The sequence below is a fragment of the Epinephelus lanceolatus genome, chromosome 20 (genome assembly GCF_041903045.1).
Source record: "Epinephelus lanceolatus isolate andai-2023 chromosome 20, ASM4190304v1, whole genome shotgun sequence".
In the NCBI taxonomy this organism is placed as follows: Eukaryota; Metazoa; Chordata; class Actinopteri; order Perciformes; family Serranidae; genus Epinephelus; species Epinephelus lanceolatus.
Window position 1 is genome coordinate 40176531 of NC_135753.1, and position 21784 is coordinate 40198314.

General features: G+C 44.8%; 1 protein-coding gene across 2 annotated transcripts in view; it reads right to left on the bottom strand.

Moving 5' to 3' along the window:
* Nucleotides 1–10470: 10470 nt before the first annotated feature.
* Nucleotides 10471–21784, bottom strand: part of galnt11 (UDP-N-acetyl-alpha-D-galactosamine:polypeptide N-acetylgalactosaminyltransferase 11 (GalNAc-T11)) — a 29439-nt gene continuing 18125 nt past the window's right edge. For both annotated transcript variants that reach the window (XM_033639306.2, XM_033639307.2), the window contains exons 7-12: nucleotides 19239–19356; nucleotides 18771–18923; nucleotides 18463–18684; nucleotides 17943–18047; nucleotides 11592–11729; nucleotides 10471–11489 (exon numbers count right to left, since the gene is read on the bottom strand). In XM_033639306.2, the coding sequence (XP_033495197.2) occupies nucleotides 11358–11489; nucleotides 11592–11729; nucleotides 17943–18047; nucleotides 18463–18684; nucleotides 18771–18923; nucleotides 19239–19356 (868 nt within the window). In that variant the 3' untranslated portion in view covers nucleotides 10471–11357. The remainder of the gene's footprint in view (nucleotides 11490–11591; nucleotides 11730–17942; nucleotides 18048–18462; nucleotides 18685–18770; nucleotides 18924–19238; nucleotides 19357–21784) is intronic.

Sequence of the window (21784 nt, forward strand, 5' to 3'; positions counted from 1 at the left end):
AGGGAGACTGTTAGCCTAGCTTAGCAGCTGACATCATCCTCCTCCTCCTCCGTCTCTTCCTCCTCTTCCTCAGTGTCAGAGCAGTGTGTTGCTATTGGATCACAGCCTGGTGATCAGGGTCGGAGGAGGAGATGCTGGTTAATCTCTTTATCAATAATTTAATCTATCAAATTAAACCAGAGGTTTAATTCATCCATTCACTGATTGGTCGGAGGGAGTTTAATGAGGTTATCATGAGCAGGTGTGACAGTAAATGCAGCCTGCGTCTGTGCGTCTCCTTATCGATCAGAAATGAGACGGTGAAGCAGTTCCTGATGTGTTTCAGAGCGTCGGTCGTTACGCCCCTTTGTGTGTGTGTGTGTGTGTGTGTGTGTGTGTGTGTGTGTTGGTGGGAGCGGGAGGTGAACGTGTGCAGTGACGTGACAAACACTCTTTATTGTTCCTCTGATGGAGAACAGAGATCAATATGATCAATACGAGTCTGAGCTGCTTTCAGTGTCACTCAGTAGTGTGGATACACAGACCCTGAATGCAGCACGAACACATGAGCCTCGTCTGTCCTCAGACACCAAACACAACATCACCTCCAGCCACAACCAAAATATAAAGAGTCAGTTGTTTGGCTCCGCCCACCACTCAGGTTTCCATCCATGTCTGTGAAAACATGATGATATCACAGTGAAGATGACCTTTGACCATTAGTGTGTGAATTCTTCAGTTTTGGGCAAAAATATGTTTTGTGAGGTCACACTGACCTTTGACCTTCGACTGCCAAAATTCTAATCAGTGTATTCTTCAGTCCAGGTGGACGTTTTTGCCAAATTTGGAAAATTCTCTGAAGGTGTTCTTGAGATATCACATTCATAAGTGAGACCGATGCAAGGTCAGAATGACCTTTGACCTATCAAAATCCAATCCAATCAAATCAAACCAACATCCTCAAGATGTTCTGGAGATATCATTGTCACAAGAATGGGATAGATGCAGGTCAGAGCGACCTTTGACCTCTGACCAAAATCCAGTTAAATCATAATTGAGTCCAAGTGGACATTGGTGCCAAATTTTAAAACAGTCTCTCAAGGTATTCTTGAGATGTTGTATGACAGATAAGGTCACAATGACCTTGTCTGTCAACCACCCACATCTAATCAGTTTATTGTTAAGTGTGGATGTTTGGGCCAAACTTGAAGAAATTCCCTCAAGCTGTTCTTGAGACATTGCATTCACAAGAATGAGATGGGTGCAAGGTCACAACAGCCTTGACCTCTGACCCTTGACCACGAAGCTCCAATCAGTTCATGGTTCAGTCCAGGTGGACGTTTGTGTCAAATTTAACGACATTTCCTCAAGGTGTTGTTGAGATATTATGTTCACAGCTGATAGACGGCCAACGTACACACCACCTGAAAACATGATGCGTCCAGCATCTACTGGTCTGCAGCAGACCAGTAGCTGACCAGCAGCAGCTCCTGAGTTCAGAGAGTTTAAATCAGTGGTTTCCTGAATGGAGTCTGGCTCTGAAGACACAGCGATGTCCACAACTTTTCACTGTGGGATCAGAAACATCCCACACATGTATACTATCAGATATTAATACATACTTTCAACATATTGTACCACAGTAGCCAGAACTATAACTATAATATTATTACTTTCAATAATGTTGTTGTAACCTACTGTCATTACCTGCATCTCTCTCTCTCTCTCTGTCTCTCTCTGTCTCATTGTGTCATATGGATTACTGTTAATTTATTATGCTGATCTGTTCTGTACGACATCTATTGCACGTCTGTCCGTCCTGGAAGAGGGATCCCTCCTCAGTTGCTCTTCCTGAGGTTTCTACCGTTTTTTTCCCCGTTAAAGGGTTTTTTGGGGAGTTTTTCCTGATCAGCTGTGAGGGTCATAAGGACAGAGGGATGTCGTATGCTGTAAAGCCCTGTGAGGCAAATTGTGATTTGTGATATTGGGCTTTATAAATAAAATTGAATTGAAACAATGATTCAGACCGCTCAGTGGAAACGGATCTGTAGCAGACTGATTCTGGACGCCATCTTTATTCTGCTGCCGCATCTTGTGATGCGTTTCTTTTTGTCCTGGAGGATCTTTGGTTCTGAGACTTCATCCCTTTGTTCAGTATCAGATCAGATCATTTTACTGACACACTTAGACTCTGAAACCCAACCTGTGTGTGTGTGTGTGTGTATGTGTGTGTGTGTGTAACATCATTATGTAACAATCAGACGATGCATCACAATGAACCTGTTAAAAGGTTTTACAGGAAGTGAGAAACGTCCTCCTACAGAGCCGGAGAGACACCAGTTTAGACGTGCACATGCATGAGTACCAGACTCTCAGTTTCATGTTGTTCAGACGCCCAGTGATAAAAACATATGTTAGATTGTTACAGTAAAAATAACGTTAGCCTTGTGTTTACAGCTGCTTGTTTAAAGCAGAAATAGAAAACTTATCTACTTCCTAGCGCACCAGCTTGTTAGCTAACGCTGTCTCCAGATCAGCTCCTGAATCCTGGATCATGACAGGATATAGGAACATTTTAGGAGGAGCACTGAGAGATGATCAAACAGACGATGGATCATACATGTTGGTTTCTGGCTGCAACATTAGCTCGCTGAAAAGTTTACACTTTAACGTCTCTTTCTGTTGATACTTGGATTAGTGCTGAACTGGTCTGGAGGAACACATTCACCTGTCCTGAGGACAGGGACATGAAATCCCCGGGGACTGATGAGACAAGTGTCCTGACTCTAACCCCGCTGACCCAGGCTGTGATCTGCTCCTCTGCTACAAGAACCAGAGGGAGGGCAGGACGTCAGCGGGGTCTGTCGGCTCTCCTCCAGTGTCCACACACTCCTGGATGTGGAGACATGGGTTTGGTGTCCCTGTCCTCAGGATAGCCAGACTCGTCCCTCTGGACCGTCCATTTCAACATTAACCCTCGACAGAGTATCAACAGACAAGACGTTTTTATTTATCATTTTAAAGTGAAACTTTTCAGCTAACTTAGCTAACGTGCTAACTGCGCTAGCTAACACTGGCAGCCAGAAACAAACAGCTGTGATTCACTGTCCCATGACTTAAACAAAGAACACGCCTTCTTGCGGCGGTCCATCTAAAACAAGTGATGGTTGAAGTGACACGTTATGATCAGAGAGGTGATTGGCTGAATTAAAAACTGAGAAGTGTTTGATTGACAGACAGATGTGAGTCTCTGATTGGCCACATTAAAAAATGCCTGACAGACATCCCGTCCTCTTCAACTCATCTCAAACAGTGGCTCTGCAGCGGGATGATACTGCGGGGACACACGTAACAGTGTCAATGACCACAGTTCAACAACAACATCCTGTCACTGTGTGTGTGTGTGTGTGTGTGTGTCTGTGTGTGTGTGTGTGTGTGTGTCTGTGTGTGTGTGTTGACCACAGTTTGAACCCAAAACTTTGTGTCTTCTTTAAAACCTCTGACAGGAAGTTCAGAGTTCAGCTGAGAGTCAAACACACACAACTTCACTGTTTGTATAAACAAGTGTTTTACATAATCACACACACACGCACACAGGCACGCACACACAGATAATGACCTGTTAGATCTCTCCCTCCATTCTCAGTATTGATCTCCGTATTGATCGGCTGCAGGCGGCTGATCGTCTCCGTCCAGAAACACTCCACTTACCGCTGATTACCTCTCACACACACTCACACACAGACACACACTCACACACACACACACACACACACACACACGCACACAGTTAACCTCAGAGCAGAGAGGAAGAGGAGGATGATGAGTTTATCCATCAGCCTCAGATCATCAATTCATGTTGTTAAATTGTTCATCAGATTTTATCAAGACACTCACTGACCATCAGAACATTTCAGCATCAAGTGTTTCACCATCTGAACGTTTCACCGTCGGAACGTTCCGCCAACAGAATGTTTCACCATCAGAATGTTTCACTGACCATTAGAATGTTTCACCATCAGAACATTTCAGCATCAGAACGTTTCACCATCAAGTGTTTCACCATTGGAACGTTTCACCATCAGAATGTTTCACTGACCATCAGAATGTTTCACCATCAGAATGTTTCACCATCAAGTGTTTCACCATTGGAACGTTTCACCATCAGAATGTTTCACTGACCATCAGAATGTTTCACCATCAGAATGTTTCACCATCAGAATGTTTCACTGGCCATTAGAACCTTTCACCTTCGGAACGTGTCACCATCAGAACGTTCCACCAACAGAATGTTTCACCATCAGAATGTTTCACCATCAGAACGTTTCACCATCAAGTGTTTCACCATTGGAACGTTTCACCATCAGAGTGTTTCACTGACCATCAGAACGTTCCACCATCAGAACGTTCCACCATCAGAACGTTCCACCATCAGAATGTTTCACCATCAGAACGTTTCACCATCAAGTGTTTCACCATCTGAACGTTTCACCATTGGAACGTTTCACCATCAGAGTGTTTCACTGACCATCAGAACGTTCCACCATCAGAACGTTCCACCAACAGAATGTTTCACCATCAGAATGTTTCACTGACCATCAGAACGTTCCACCATCAGAATGTTTCACCATCAGAACATTTCAGCATCAGAACGTTTCAGCATCAGAACGTTTCACCATCTGAACGTTTCACCATTGGAACGTTTGACCATCAGAGTGTTTCACTGACCATCAGAATGTTCCACCATCAGAACGTTCCACCATCAGAATGTTTCACCATCAGAACGTTTCACCATCAAGTGTTTGACCATCTGAACGTTTCACCATTGGAACGTTTCACCATCAGAACGTTTCACTGACCATCAGAACGTTCCACCATCAGAACGTTCCACCAACAGAATGTTTCACCATCAGAACGTTTCACTGACCATCAGAACGTTCCACCATCAGAATGTTTCACCATCAGAACATTTCAGCATCAGAACGTTTCAGCATCAGAACGTTTCACCATCTGAACGTTTCACCATTGGAACGTTTGACCATCAGAGTGTTTCACTGACCATCAGAACGTTCCACCATCAGAACGTTCCACCATCAGAATGTTTCACCATCAGAACGTTTCACCATCAAGTGTTTGACCATCTGAACGTTTCACCATTGGAATGTTTCACCATCAGAGTGTTTCACTGACCATCAGAACGTTCCACCATCAGAATGTTTCACCATCAGAATGTTTCACCATCAGAACGTTTCACCATCAAGTGTTTGACCATCTGAACGTTTCACCATTGGAACGTTTCACCATCAGAGTGTTTCACTGACCATCAGAACGTTCCACCATCAGAACGTTCCACCATCAGAATGTTTCACCATCAGAACGTTTCACCATCAAGTGTTTGACCATCTGAACGTTTCACCATTGGAACGTTTCACCATCAGAGTGTTTCACTGACCATCAGAACATTCCACCATCAGAACGTTCCACCAACAGAATGTTTCACCATCAGAATGTTTCACTGACCATCAGAACGTTCCACCATCAGAATGTTTCACCATCAGAACATTTCAGCACCAGAACGTTTCACCATTGGAACGTTTGACCATCAGAGTGTTTCACTGACCATCAGAATGTTCCACCATCAGAACGTTCCACCATCAAAATGTTTCACCATCAGAACATTTCAGCATCAGAATGTTTCACCATCAGAGTGTTGGACCATCAGAATGTTTCACCATCAGAGTGTTTGACCATCAGAATGTTTCACCATCAGAATGCTTCACTGGCCATTAGAACCTTTCACCTTCGGAACGTGTCACCATCAGAACGTTTCACCATTGAAACGTTTCACCATCAGAGTGTTTGACCATCAGAATGTTTCACTGGCCATTAGAACCTTTCACCTTCGGAACGTGTCACCATCAGAACGTTTCACCATGAGAACGTTTCACCGTCAGAACGTTTCACCATCAGAACGTTTCACCGTCAGAATGTTTCACCATCAGAATGTTTCACCATTGGAACATTTGACTGATCATTTTACCATATCGGACTGGATCAGAACATTACACCATCAAGAGTTTTACCATCAGAACATTAAATCATCAGAATATTTCACCATCAGAATGTTTCACCATCACAGCGATTCACCATCGGAACGTTTCTCTGACCATGATAACGTTTCACCATCAGAATGTTTCACCATCAGAACGTTTCACCGTCAGAATGTTTCACCATCAGAACGTTTCACCATCGGAACATTTGACTGATCATTTTACCATATCAGACCGGATCAGAACATCACACCATCAAGAGTTTTACCATCAGAACATTAAATGATCAGAATATTTCACCATCAGAACATTTCACCAACAAGTGTTTTACCATCAGAACATTTCAACAACAGAATGATTCACCATCAGAATGTTTCGCCATCGGAATGTTTCCCTGACCATCATAAGGTTTCACCAACAAGTGTTTTACCATCAGAACATTTCACCATCAGAATGTTTCCCTGACCATCAGTACGTTTCATTAACAAGTGTTTTACCATCAGAACGTTTCACCATTAGAATGTTTCACTGCCCGTCAACATTTTACCGTCAGAATTTTTCACCATTGGAATTTTTCACCATGTTGAATGTTTCACCATCAGAGTGTTTCACTGGCCATCAGAACCTTTCACCTTTGGAACGTGTCACCATCAGAACGTTTCTTTATCAGAATGTTTCACTGACCATCAGATCGTTTCCCCATCAGAAAGTCATCATCAGAACGTTCCACCATTGAAACATGTCACCATTGGGACATTACACCATCAGACCATTTCACCATCAGACCATTTCAGCATCAGAGCAATTCACTGTCAGAACGTTACACCATAGGAACGTTTCAGCATCAGAACATTTCACAATCAGAAAGTCACCATCAGAACGTTCCACCATTGAAACACGTCACCATCGGAACATTACACCATCAGAGCATTTCACCATCAGAACGTTTCAGCATCAGAGCAATTCACTGTCAGAACGTTACACCATAGGAACGTTTCAGCATCAGAACCTTTCACCATCAGAACATTTCAACCATCAGAACGTTTCAGCATCAGAACGTTTCAGCATCGGAACGTTCCACCATCAGAATGTTTCACTGACCATCAGAACGTTTCACAATTTGAAAGTTTCACCATCGTAATGTTCCACCGTCAGAACGTTTCAGCATCAGAACGTTTCACCAACAGAACACTTCACAATCTGAGAGTTTCACCACCAGAATTTTTCACCATCAGAACGTTTCAGCATTGGAACATTTCACCAACAGAACACTTCACAATCTGAGAGTTTCACCACCAGAACTTTTCACCATCAGAACGTTTCAGCATCGGAACGTTTCACTAACAGAACACTTCATAATCTGAGAGTTTCACCACCAGAACTTTTCACCAACAGAACTTTTCACCATCAGAACGTTCCACCATCAGAATGTTTCACTGACCATCAGAACGTTTCACAATTTGAAAGTTTCACCATCATAATGTTTCACCATCAGAACGTTTCAGGATCAGAACATTTCACCAACAGAACACTTCACAATCTGAGAGTTTCACCACCAGAATTTTTCACCACCAGAACGTTTCAGCATCGGAACGTTTCACCAACAGAACTCAAGGACTACACACAAACACACACACACACACACACAGCAGTGATGTTTCTGTCACAGAGCTGCAAATCAATAAAGTCTCTCCACATTTCTAAAGATGGATTTATGAGACAAATTCAATTCAACCGTCCAATCAGCCGGTGGCCGCTGCGTGATGTCACATTAATCTGCCTGTTTGTGTGTCTGAAAGCTCTGTAATGGAAATCAATCTGCACACACAGACAGACACACAGACAGACAGACAGATACACATACACACACACAGAGGAGTCCTGGAACCTGCTCAAGGCCTGGGAATCTTTATAAGGAAGGTTGGAAACTCTTTAAGAACTAATGATGGCTTCTAGAAATGCTCTTGAGGGTCCTGGAACCTCCTTAAAGGCCTTGAAGAACCAACAGTTTGTCTCCTTAGGAGCTCTTTTAAGGTCTGAGATGTTTTGTGAATAACTTTTATCTTTACGAGGACCTAGTCTTAACTTTAAGGGGAAATTCTAAGAAACCGCCACAATTCTAAGAATTTTCTTAGAATTTCGTCTCTAGGAGCGACTCTTAGCACGAGGAAGATTTGTGAATACGCGTGATCATCAATAAACTTAACTGGTCCCTCAACTCACACAGTGAGCGATCAATAAGGTTCATCTGTGTGCATGTGCATGTGTGTGTGTATGTGTGTGTGTGTGTGTGATCAGAGTCTAATTGATGGCTTCCAGTGACTAAGCCCCCGAAATAATTAGCTTTCTCTTCTCGTCAATACGCTGCAGGCCCGACACACACACACACACACCGTATTGATTTCTGTGGTCAACTGGAAGTATTTACAGCATTCACTCTTCTTTCAAGGCCCTTGTAACCTTTACAAGGACCCTCAACGCCTCTTTAAGGATACCTGGAACCTGTTTAAGGGCCTCAGCCTCCTCAAGGATTATTCACGTCTTTTCAAGGAGTCTTTGAATAAATTCCTTCACAGCGCTGACACCTGGTGACCATCAGGTGGAACTACATCAGAGAACATTAACATGTTGCAGAGACTCCAATGAATCTCGAGAGTCGCTTGATCTGGACGATGACATTATTAATGAAAAATAGTGGGACCTCGACCACGTGTTCCACAGCGAAGACAAACCTCCGTTGGTCCAGTAAATCACGCCTCAGTATAATTTGCTCCCAAACTCCCACTCCCCATTGGCTGAGACTGGACAGACCCAGGTGGAGTCAGGCAGAATCTTCATGACATCATTGAGACCTTAACTGCTGCTGTGCGCCGCCGCCTCCTGTAATCCCCGTGTGAGGAGTTGCTGGAAGGAAGCTCCGTGGTGGTTTCTGCGTGGTGTTTACCATGACGGAGAACCTCAAATGTTTGAATTAAATTGACCGTGGCCGCTGTTCTTAACTCGCCGGATGAATCTTTGTTCTGATCACGCCACGGACCGACAGAGAAACGCTGAGCAACCCAGCCATTCCTCATTATCTGCAAAGGTAACAGGACAGAACCGCAGAGTCCCCGCCTCTTCAACTAGGTGGACGGGACGCATGCTTGTCGCTCCCAGTGACCCAAGCACGACATCTGTAGTCTGGGCGTAGACTTCATGTTTAGCGTGTACTCTGAACTGTCGCTGTGGACCTAAAGGACGCTAGGGTTGTTATGATACTAAAATTTCAAACTCGATATCGATACCCAGGAAAATATTCAATACTCGATACCATTTTTGATACAGCAGCAAAAAACTTAAGAGGCATGTCATTTTTTAAATAAAGATCAGAACAGCAACATCAATGATAACAAAAAATCCCCCAAAATAAATAACAACCAGAAACAAGATCTGTCCATACAAATGTATTTATCTACAGCCCTGTTTATTTTCTGTGCTTCTGGTGAATTGGCACCATATTTTCATTGCTGATCAAATAGAGTTGGTAGTTTAGGCTCAGGATGCTCCTGTTTCTACCTCACTGTGTGATCAGAGAACCAGGGGTTAACATAACTTTTAGACACACATAATTGTGTTGTCCTGTTAAACTAACATTGTCTATTGATGTTACAGACGGGCATGACTGATAGTTTTCTGCTTAGCTCCAACATTAACGTTACAAGTTATATTTTAGTTTGATGCTGGCGACACCAGCTGCTCAGCTGCTAGTGAGGGGAGGGGCTGTACCTGCCGTCTGCAGCGTGCTGTGTTCACTTCACTAAATATTACCAAAGAGCGCTTTTTCCTTTATCATTTTTGACCAAAACTGGCTGCTCTGATCCTCCTGCAGCTGCGCTGGCCATATTCCAGCAACAGAAATGTGTGCATGCATGCACAGCGACGACAACAAGCCGGGTTGCAGCGAGGGCTCTGTGCCTGCCAGACGCTGCCTGCACAACGCGTGTCCGTTGGACCCATCGTGCACACCCGACAGGCGCTGAGGTGGCGTGCACTGTTAGTATCGATACTTTTGTAAATTAGTATTGTATCCGGATACAGTGTTTGAGTATCGATACTTTTGACAACCCTAAAGGACGCTGTGTCCTCTCTGATGCTTCACTTCTGACCACTGTTTTGCTGTTGTGCTCACTATGAGCCGACACTCGTACGTAACCTGCCGTTAGTCTAAGGCCGTCATGTGTTCACAACATGCCACGTTTCTCTTTGGAACAGAGACCAGTGGAAGGACCCTGGTTCATGGACCGGGCTCTGAGGGACAGAAAGGCGATCATTGTGTCCCTCCATGGCCGCTATTACCTTGTGTCGATTTCGAGCGCCTTTTTCTTTCCTCTTCTATGGGTGGCGGCTCTACGTCATTCATTCAGGCGTCATTAAAGACAGGTAAAATAATTCAGTCTGTTCGTTGTGTTGAAGATTTATTGATGATGAAATGACACAAACTGTCAGACAGAGCTCCGCCTGTTCTCTGACATCACACAGGTGTGACACAGAGCTCCACGTGTCCTCTGACATCACACAGGTGTGACACAGAGCTCCGCCTGTTCTCTGACATCACACAGGTGTGACACAGAGCTCCACGTGTCCTCTGACATCACACAGGTGTGAAACAGAGCTCCGCCTGTCCTCTGACATCACACAGGTGTGAGACAGAGCTCCACGTGTCCTCTGACATCACACAGGTGTGACACAGAGGTCCATCTGTCCTCTGACATCACACAGGTGTGACACAGAGCTCCACGTGTCCTCTGACATCACACAGGTGTGAGACAGAGGTCCACGTGTCCTCTGACATCACACAGGTGTGACACAGAGGTCCATCTGTCCTCTGACCTCACACAGGTGTGACACAGAGCTCCACGTGTCCTCTGACATCACACAGGTGTGACACAGAGGTCCACCTGTCCTCTGACATCACACAGGTGTGACACAGAGGTCCATCTGTCCTCTGACATCACACAGGTGTGAGACAGAGGTCCACCTGTCCTCTGACATCACACAGGTGTGAGACAGAAGTCCACCTGTCCTCTGACATCACACAGCTTCACACACAGACTCGCTCCAGTACGTTCCAGACCTAGAACTCCAACAGAAGAGTCCTGTCTCCAACACTGAAATTATTCCAGAATATTCCAGGACGTGTTTTCCAGTCCTTCCTGGACCTGGAATGTCTGAAAGCTTTAGAAAGACGATGAATAAAATGTTGAGCTTGATAAAAGTCGTCCTGAGAACAAGACCAACGTCTAAAACAACAGTCTCAATAAAACTTCAGGAGCAGTGATGTCATCGTCCTCAGCCCTCCAGCTGCCACTGCTGCGCCTGCGAGGCGTCGCAGATCGCCATGGAGACGTAACCCTTGGGCCCGATTGGCTGGGCAACGGAGAGACACTGGCCAACGGAGACCTGGTAGAGCCGGTTAGACTTCTACAGGACAGACACAGAGACACAGAGACAGCCAATCAGAGAGCAACATGACAGCATCGCGTGTCATGCGTTTAAGTCGCGGCATGTGTGACGGCGTCTCACCCCGAGGCTCCACTGCTGCGAACCTCCCGAGCCATGACACTTCATCAGCCTGGGCGGGTCAAAGGTCCTGACCTCCGACACGTCCAAACACAGAAGACCTGCCAGGATCAGCTGACCCTCCTCGTCGTACGCCCAGTCCTGAAACACACAAGTCACATGATCAGTCTGACACAGGTCACATGATCAGTCTGACACACACAGGTCACATGATCAGTCTGACACACAGGTCACATGATCAGACACAGGTCACATGATCAGTCTGACACACACAGGTCACGTGATCAGTCTGACACACAGGTCACATGATCAGACACAGGTCACATGATCAGTCTGACACACACAGGTCACGTGATCAGTCTGACACACAGGTCACATGATCAGTCTGACACACAGGTCACATGATCAGAACTAACTGTGTAAACACCAACTTTAATTTCACCTCACATATATTTGTTTACTAGATCATAGGAAGTTAACAAAAATATGCAAATAAACAGAAAGGCAGTTACAAATGTCACATGACCAATGAATGTACAGGAAGTAAATCCATAAATGTGTGAACATGACATTAGGTGTGTTTCCTGTGCTGAAATGGTTTCTATCTGTAAAACCTTTAAATTTGAAAGTAAATTTGGCGTGTGAACAGATAGTTCTGATCATCAATAAATCAGTGTGTGTTTTTGATGTTACACAACACAAATATAAAGAGACATGTTTGTGGACTGTCCCTGGTGACCTCGCCACTGATGCCATGGTGGTTCGGTCCATGTGCATCACTTGACACTGGTGACACAGAGTAGCTTGTACAGGAAGTGGAGCTCATGTGACGTTAAAACAGGTTTTTGTTTTTTATGAACAGGTTTAAAACAAAACTGTAAACTCAAAGTTTCTGTGAATTCCAAACTTTTCCAGGCCTGGAAAACTGTTTCTATCATTTCAGGACCATGATAACTTTCCCATGGCTTTTCAAGGACCCATAAACAAAAGTCTGAGGATGTTCATGACGTATAAACTGACAAAAACTCTGAATGTTGTACGAAGATGAATCAGAAACATTTCTGAGCTCTGATTGATGCTTCTGTTCAGACTGAGTGTGAACCAGGAGGGAAACTAAAGCTTCATACCTTCACTCTGTTCTTCATGGATTTAACCACGTGCGCTTCATCAGCCTCCGAACATTACTCTAACCACGTACGCTTCATCATCCTCCAAACATTACTTTAACCACGTACGCTTCGTCAGCCTCCAAACATTGCTCTAACCACGTACGCTTCATCATCCTCCAAACATTACTCTAACCACGTACGCTTCATCAGCCTCCAAACATTACTCTAGCCACGCACGCTTCATCATCCTCCAAACATTGCTCTAACCACGTACACTTCATCAGCCTCCAAACATTGCTCTAACCACGCACACTTCATCATCCTCCAAACATTACTCTAACCAGGTACGCTTCTTCATCCTCCAAACATTACTCTAATGAGGTACGCTTCATCATCCTCCAAACATTACTCTAACCACGTACGCTTCATCATCCTCCAAACATTGCTCCAACCAGATACGCTTCATCATCCTCCAAACTTTACTCTAACCACGTACAGTTCATCAGCCTCCAAACATTACTCTAACCAGGTACGCTTCATCATCCTCCAAACATTACTCTAACCACGTACGCTTCATCATCCTCCAAACATTACTCTAACCAGGTACGCTTCATCATCCTCCAAACATTACTCTAATGAGGTACGCTTCATCATCCTCCAAACATTACTCTAACCACGTACGCTTCATCATCCTCCAAACATTGCTCCAACCAGATACGCTTCATCATCCTCCAAACTTTACTCTAACCACGTACAGTTCATCAGCCTCCAAACATTACTCTAACCAGGTACGCTTCATCATCCTCCAAACATTACTCTAACCACGTATGCTTCATCATCCTCCAAACTTTACTCTAACCACGTACAGTTCATCAGCCTCCAAACATTACTCTAACCAGGTACGCTTCATCATCCTCCAAACATTGCTCTAACCACGTACACTTCATTGCCTCCGAACTTTACTCTAACCAGGTACGCTTCATCAGCCTCCAAACACTACTCTAACCAGGTACGCTTCATCATCCTCCAAACATTACTTTAACCACGTACGCTTCGTCAGCCTCCAAACATTGCTCTAACCATGTACGCTTCATCATCCTCCAAACATTACTCTAACCACGTACGCTTCATCAGCCTCCAAACATTACTCTAGCCACGCACGCTTCATCATCCTCCAAACATTGCTCTAACCACGTACACTTCATCAGCCTCCAAACATTGCTCTAACCACGCACACTTCATCATCCTCCAAACATTACTCTAACCAGGTACGCTTCATCATCCTCCAAACATTACTCTAACCACGTACGCTTCATCATCCTCCAAACATTGCTCTAACCACGTACGCTTCATCAGCCTCCAAACATTACTCTAACCACGTACGCTTCATCATCCTCAAAACATTGCTCTAACCAGGTACGTTTCATCATCCTCAAAACATTACTCTAACCACGTACGCTTCATCATCCTCCAAACATTACTCTAACCAGGTACGCTTCATCATCCTCCAAACATTACTCTAACCACGTACGCTTCATCATCCTCCAAACATTGCTCTAACCACGTACGCTTCATCAGCCTCCAAACATTACTCTAACCACGTACGCTTCATCATCCTCAAAACATTGCTCTAACCAGGTACGTTTCATCATCCTCAAAACATTACTCTAACCACGTACAGTTCATCAGCCTCCAAACATTACTCTAACCAGGTACGCTTCATCATCCTCCAAACATTACTCTAACCACGTACGCTTCATCATCCTCCAAACTTTACTCTAACCACGTACAGTTCATCAGCCTCCAAACATTACTCTAACCAGGTACGCTTCATCATCCTCCAAACATTGCTCTAACCACGTACACTTCATTGCCTCCGAACTTTACTCTAACCAGGTACGCTTCATCAGCCTCCAAACACTACTCTAACCAGGTACGCTTCATCAGCCTCCAAACATTGCTCTAACCACGTACGCTTCATCATCCTCAAAACATTACTCTAACCACGTACGCTTCATCATCCTCCAAACTTTACTCTAACCAGGTACGCTTCATCATCCTCCAAACTTTACTCTAACCATGTACGCTTCATCATCCTCCAAACATTGCTCTAACCACGTACGCTTCATCATCCTCCAAACATTACTCTAACCAGGTACGCTTCATCATCCTCCAAACATTACTCTAACCAGGTACGCTTCATCATCCTCCAAACATTACTCTAACCACGTACACTTCATCATCCTCCAAACATTGCTCTAACCACGCACACTTCATTGCCTCCGAACTTTACTCTAACCAGGTACGCTTCATCAGCCTCCAAACACTACTCTAACCACGTACACTTCATCAGCCTCCAAACATTGCTCTAACCACGTACGCTTCATCATCCTCAAAACATTACTCTAACCACGTACGCTTCATCATCCTCCAAACTTTACTCTAACCAGGTACGCTTCATCATCCTCCAAACTTTACTCTAACCATGTACGCTTCATCATCCTCCAAACATTGCTCTAACCACGTACGCTTCATCATCCTCCAAACATTACTCTAACCAGGTACGCTTCATCATCCTCCAAACATTACTCTAACCACGTACACTTCATCATCCTCCAAACATTGCTCTAACCACGCACACTTCATTGCCTCCGAACTTTACTCTAACCAGGTATGCTTCATCAGCCTCCAAACACTACTCTAACCACGTACACTTCATCAGCCTCCAAACATTGCTCTAACCACGTACGCTTCATCATCCTCAAAACATTACTCTAACCACGTACGCTTCATCATCCTCCAAACTTTACTCTAACCAGGTACGCTTCATCATCCTCCAAACTTTACTCTAACCATGTACGCTTCATCATCCTCCAAACATTGCTCTAACCACGTACACTTCATCATCCTCCAAACATTACTCTAACCAGGTACGCTTCATCAGCCTCCGAACATTGCTCTAACCACGTACGCTTCATCAGCCTCCAAACATTGCTCTAACCACGTACGCTTCATCAGCCTCCGAACATTGCTCTAACCACGTACGCTTCATCAGCCTCCAAACATTGCTCTAACCACGTACACTTCATCAGCCTCCGAACATTGCTCTAACCACGTACGCTTCATCATCCTCCAAACATTGCTCTAACCACGTACGCTACATCAGCCTCCAAACATTGCTCTAACCACGTACACTTCATCAGCCTCCGAACATTACTCTAACCACGTACAGTACAGGCCAAAAGTTTGGACACACCTTCTCATTCAATGCGTTTTCTTTATTTTCATGACTATTTACATTGTAGATTCTCACTGAAGGCATCAAAACTATGAATGAACACATGTGGAGTTATGTACTTAACAAAAAAAAGGTGAAATAACTGAAAACATGTTTTATATTCTAGTTTCTTCAAAATAGCCACCCTTTGCTCTGATTACTGCTTTGCACACTCTTGGCATTCTCTCCATGAGCTTCAAGAGGTAGTCACCTGAAATGGTTTTCCAACAGTCTTGAAGGAGTTCCCAGAGGTGTTTAGCACTTGTTGGCCCCTTTGCCTTCATTCTGCAGTCCAGCTCACCCCAAACCATCTGGATTGGGTTCAGGTCCGGTGACTGTGGAGGCCAGGTCATCTGCCGCAGCACTCCATCACTCTCCTTCTTGGTCAAATAGCCCTTACACAGCCTGGAGGTGTGTTTGGGGTCATTGTCCTGTTGAAAAATAAATGATCGTCCAACTAAACGCAAACCGGATGGGATGGCATGTCGCTGCAGGATGCTGTGGTAGCCATGCTGGTTCAGTGTGCCTTCAATTTTGAATAAATCCCCAACAGTGTCACCAGCAAAACACCCCCACACCATCACACCTCCTCCTCCATGCTTCACAGTGGGAACCAGGCATGTGGAATCCATCCGTTCACCTTTTCTGCGTCTCACAAAGACACGGCGGTTGGAACCAAAGATCTCAAATTTGGACTCCTCAGACCAAAGCACAGATTTCCACTGGTCTAATGTCCATTCCTTGTGTTTCTTGGCCCAAACAAATCTCTTCTGCTTGTTGCCTCTCCTTAGCAGTGGTTTCCTAGCAGCTATTTGACCATGAAGGCCTGATTGGCGCAGTCTCCTCTTAACAGTTGTTCTAGAGATGGGTCTGCTGCTAGAACTCTGTGTGGCATTCATCTGGTCTCTGATCTGAGCTGCTGTTAACTTGCCATTTCTGAGACTGGTGACTCGGATGAACTTATCCTCAGAAGCAGAGGTGACTCTTGGTCTTCCTTTCCTGGGTCGGTCCTCATGTGTGCCAGTTTCGTTGTAGCGTTTGATGGTTTTTGCGACTCCACTTGGGGACACATTTAAAGTTTTTGCAATTTTCCGGACTGACTGACCTTCAATTCTTAAAGTAATGATGGCCACTCGTTTTTCTTTAGTTAGCTGATTGGTTCTTGCCATAATATGAATTTTAACAGTTGTCCAATAGGGCTGTCGGCTGTGTATTAACCTGACTTCTGCACAACACAACTGATGGTCCCAACCCCATTGATAAAGCAAGAAATTCCACTAATTAACCCTGATAAGGCACACCTGTGAAGTGGAAACCATTTCAGGTGACTACCTCTTGAAGCTCATGGAGAGAATGCCAAGAGTGTGCAAAGCAGTAATCAGAGCAAAGGGTGGCTATTTTGAAGAAACTAGAATATAAAACATGTTTTCAGTTATTTCACCTTTTTTTGTTAAGTACATAACTCCACATGTGTTCATTCATAGTTTTGATGCCTTCAGTGAGAATCTACAATGTAAATAGTCATGAAAATAAAGAAAACGCATTGAATGAGAAGGTGTGTCCAAACTTTTGGCCTGTACTGTACACTTCATCAGCCTCCGAACATTCTCCGATCTCACCTGTGTGCGAGGCTTCACGCTGCGCCGCCGAGAGCTGCAGTGACATCATGTGATATGATCTCCCTCTGTCACCTGTTTTATTTCTGACTGACATGTTTCAAGTGTTTTCATTTTCGACAGAATCTGTTTTACACACAAGTTTTTTTTATTCGTCTATGGAATTAAAAAAACATTGAATTGTGGGTAATTAAAGGGTGAGGTCAGCAGAGTCCACCTGACGCAGCTGTGGACTGAAGTGTGAGTACCCAGGAACAAAGTCCGCCAGTCATTGACTCTGCTGACAGATGCCAATCTAACTTCCTGTTTGTCCCTTCCACCTCACCTTTGTGTGATCATGTGCCGGGCTCACCTGTTCGGGGTCTCGGGGGTCACACGGTCGCAGGACGACAACTCCGCCCTTCTGACTGGCTCGGCCCTGGGCGACCAGACAACGCCCGGTTGCTAGGTTACGCAGCTGAAAGACGGCAGACACACAGAGTTAGTTTGTCGTCGGTCAAAGCTCCAGTCGTCATATTTCATAATGTCATCAGCGTCACAAACAACATCCTGGATGTGAATAAAGTGACCGTCATTCGTTATCGTTCTTTAATGTCCACGTGATGATGTCACTCTGACCTTTGACCTTCAGTTTCTAATCAGATCATTGTCAGTGGACGTTTGTGCCAAATTTAAAGACATTCTGTACCAAGGTGTACCTGAGACATCATGTTGACCAGGATGGGACGGACAGACGGACAACATACTTCCTGTGGTAGGTATAGCTGGCGTGGAGACATGTAAAATCTGGGGGCGGGACTAAAGTGTGTGTATGACTGTGTATGACTAATTTTAACCGTCACAGAAGATGTTAGTGAGATGCGTTCAGGTACCCGTCCTCTCTGCAGGACTTTGGGACGTCTCAGGCCCTTGTTGATGAACAGCGGCTGCTGCTGCTGCTTGTTGCCGTTGGCGGCAGTCTGCATCTCGGGGTAGACGGTGTCAAGGTACCAGCGGAACGAATTACACTGCAGCTGCTTCCTGAGCGCCATGCGCTCGCTGATGTCGCCATAACTGCGCTCACGCAGCTCTGGACGCAGGGACAGATACTGCTCCTGATTGGACCACAGAGACACAGGAAGTGAGGTCAGAGGGTCATGATCCCAGCTCTGTGTGTGTGTGTGTGTGTGTGTGTGTGTACCTTGTACTCGTCCATCCATACGTGCGCAAGCCGCAGGGAATTGTGGGCCATGGTGTCCTGTCCACCCGGCGAGCCGTACGGACGTCTCTTCCTGAAAATGTGTCCGACTCTGGAGCATGGGATGATGAGCAGCTGTCCACCGCACATCCAGATCTGTCCAACAGAGACACAGAGACACAGTGAGACAGTCTGTCCATCTACATCTGTCCAACAGAGACACAATGAGACAGTCTGTCCATCTACATCTGTCCAACAGAGACACAGAGACACAGTGAGACAGTGAGACAGTACGTCCGTGTCCACGTGTCTCTGATCTGATTAAGGACATGTTGGAGGTTCAGTTTAAGTCTTCCTTGGACCTTCCTTGTCTCCTCCGTCCTCCCATGGTCGTCCTCAGTGGGAGGGGCTAACACTGTGTTCCAGCTGAAATGACACCTTCACTGACAGTCAGTAAAACAGTGTTCTCACCCTGAAGGAGATCTCCAGATTTTCCCCGCCCCAGATGTCCATGCCGGCGTCGTACTGGCCGAGCTCGTTAAAATACTTCCTGTTCATGGCAAACAGACCCCCTGCCATGGTGGGAGACCTGAGGAGGAGGAGGAGGGAAAGAGGAAGAGGAGGAGCAGAAGGAGGAGGGGGTGATGTATCATTTTATTCACAGGAGGTTTCAGTAACGGGTTATAAACGACATAACCTGGTCACCAGAGGCCAGCACTAAGGAGCCAGTTCACCTTAACCGGGATGTCTTCTCACTATCTGGTTTGACTAACCCGTCTCATTGGCCGTCTGATAACCGGTACCGCAAAGATGGTTATCAACTACTTCAGTCAACTCTGGGTTTTCCTGTGCAGCCATAAACGTGTTTGTGTTAAAGGGGCGGGGCTGTTAATTGCGAGCGTCATCATCAGAACCATGAATGAAGGAGCTGCTTCATATGAGATGAGATGAAACGGTAGAGACAGTGTTTTGTTGACGAGACAGTAAAATGTCAGTGACGCAGGAGGTAAACAACAAACTATAATCTAAAGTAATCAATTAACTAAACTCCATAACTGCCTTAAAGACATAAAAAATTGGATGAGCACCAATTTCCTGATGTTAAATTCAGACAAAACTGAAGTTATTGTTCTTGGCCCCAAACAACTCAGAGACTCTTTATCTGATGACATAGTTTCTCCAGATGGCATTGCTCTGGCCTCTAGCACTACCGTAAGAAACCTCGGAGTAATATTTGATCAAGATTTGTCTTTTAATTCTCATTTAAAGCAAACCTCACGGACTGCATTTTTTCATCTGCGTAATATTGCGAAAATTAGGCCTATCCTGACCCGAAAAGATGCAGAAAAATTGGTCCACGCTTTTGTTACCTCAAGGCTGGATTACTGTAACTCTCTATAATCAGGTAGCTCTAGTAAGTCCTTAAAAACTCTCCAGCTAATTCAGAATGCAGCAGCTTGTGTACTAACAGGAACTAAGAAACGAGATCATATTTCTCCTGTTTTAGCTTCTCTGCACTGGCTCCCTGTAAAATCCAGAATTGAATTTAAAATCCTACTGTTAACTTATAAAGCTCTAAATGGTCAAGCTCCATCATATCTTAGAGAGCTCATAGTGCCATATTATCCCACCAGAACACTGCGCTCTGAGAACGCAGGGTTACTCGTGGTCCCTAAAGTCTCCAAAAGTAGATCAGGAGCCAGAGCCTTCAGCTATCAGGCTCCTCTCCTGTGGAATCATCTTCCTGTTACGGTCCGGGAGGCAGACACCATCTCCACATTTAAGACTAGACTTAAGACTTTCCTCTTTGATAAAGCTTATAGTTAGGGCTGGCTCAGGCTTGCCCTGTACCAGCCCCTAGTTAGGCTGACTTAGGCCTAGTCTGCCGGAGGACCCCCCTATAATACACCGGGCTCCCTCTCTCTCTCTCTCTCTCTCTCTCTCTCTCTCTCTCTCTCGTATCCTATTACTGCATCTTGCTAACTCGGCCATTCTGGATGTCACTAACTCGGCTTCTTCTCCGGAGCCTTTGTGCTCCACTGTCTCTCAGATTAACTCATATCACAGCGGTGCCTGGACAGCGTGACGTGTGTGGTTGTGCTGCTGCCGTGGTCCTGCCAGATGCCTCCTGCTGCTGCTGCCATCATTAGTCATTAGTCATACTTCTACTGTTATTATACACATATGACTATTGTCACACAAGTATACTGTCAGATATTAATACATACTTTCAACATATTGTACCACAGTAGCCAGAACTATAACTATAATATTATTACTTTCATTAATGTTGTTGTAAGCTACTGTCATTACCTGCATCTCTCTCTCTCTCTCTCTCTCTCTCTCTCTGTCTCATTGTGTCATATGGATTACTGTTAATTTATTATGCTGATCTGTTCTGTACGACATCTATTGCACGTCTGTCCGTCCTGGAAGAGGGATCCCTCCTCAGTTGCTCTTCCTGAGGTTTCTACCGTTTTTTTTCCCCGTTAAAGGGGTTTTTTTTGGGGAGTTTTTCCTTATCCGCTGTGAGGGTCTTAAGGACAGAGGGATGTCGTATGCTGTAAAGCCCTGTGAGGTGATGACCGATGAGGTCTGTCTGACTGACATGTGACATTTATAATAACAGGAGCTGATTAACAGTGTGAGGATTATTTTACTAATAAAATATGATCTGTTTTATCATCACACAGGTGTCTCATGTCTTCTGAGCTGCAGTGATGAATTGGAGAGTAAAAGCAGCACCACTGTCAGCAGTCACTGAAATAAACTCAATTATTTCAAATCCTGCTAAAATCATGTGTTTAGTGTGTAAACGATTTTTGTTAGAAGCTGTTTTAAAACCAGTGGAAATATGAAATGATTCTAACTCACCTGTAACAACATACAGGCTCCTCTCTTTTACCTGTCACTCCACACTTTGTCCATGGATACTTTTTTTCATCAGTGATCTGATTGGTCAGAGATACGGTATGATACGATATACTTTAATGTTTCCGTAGAGAAAATTGTCTTTG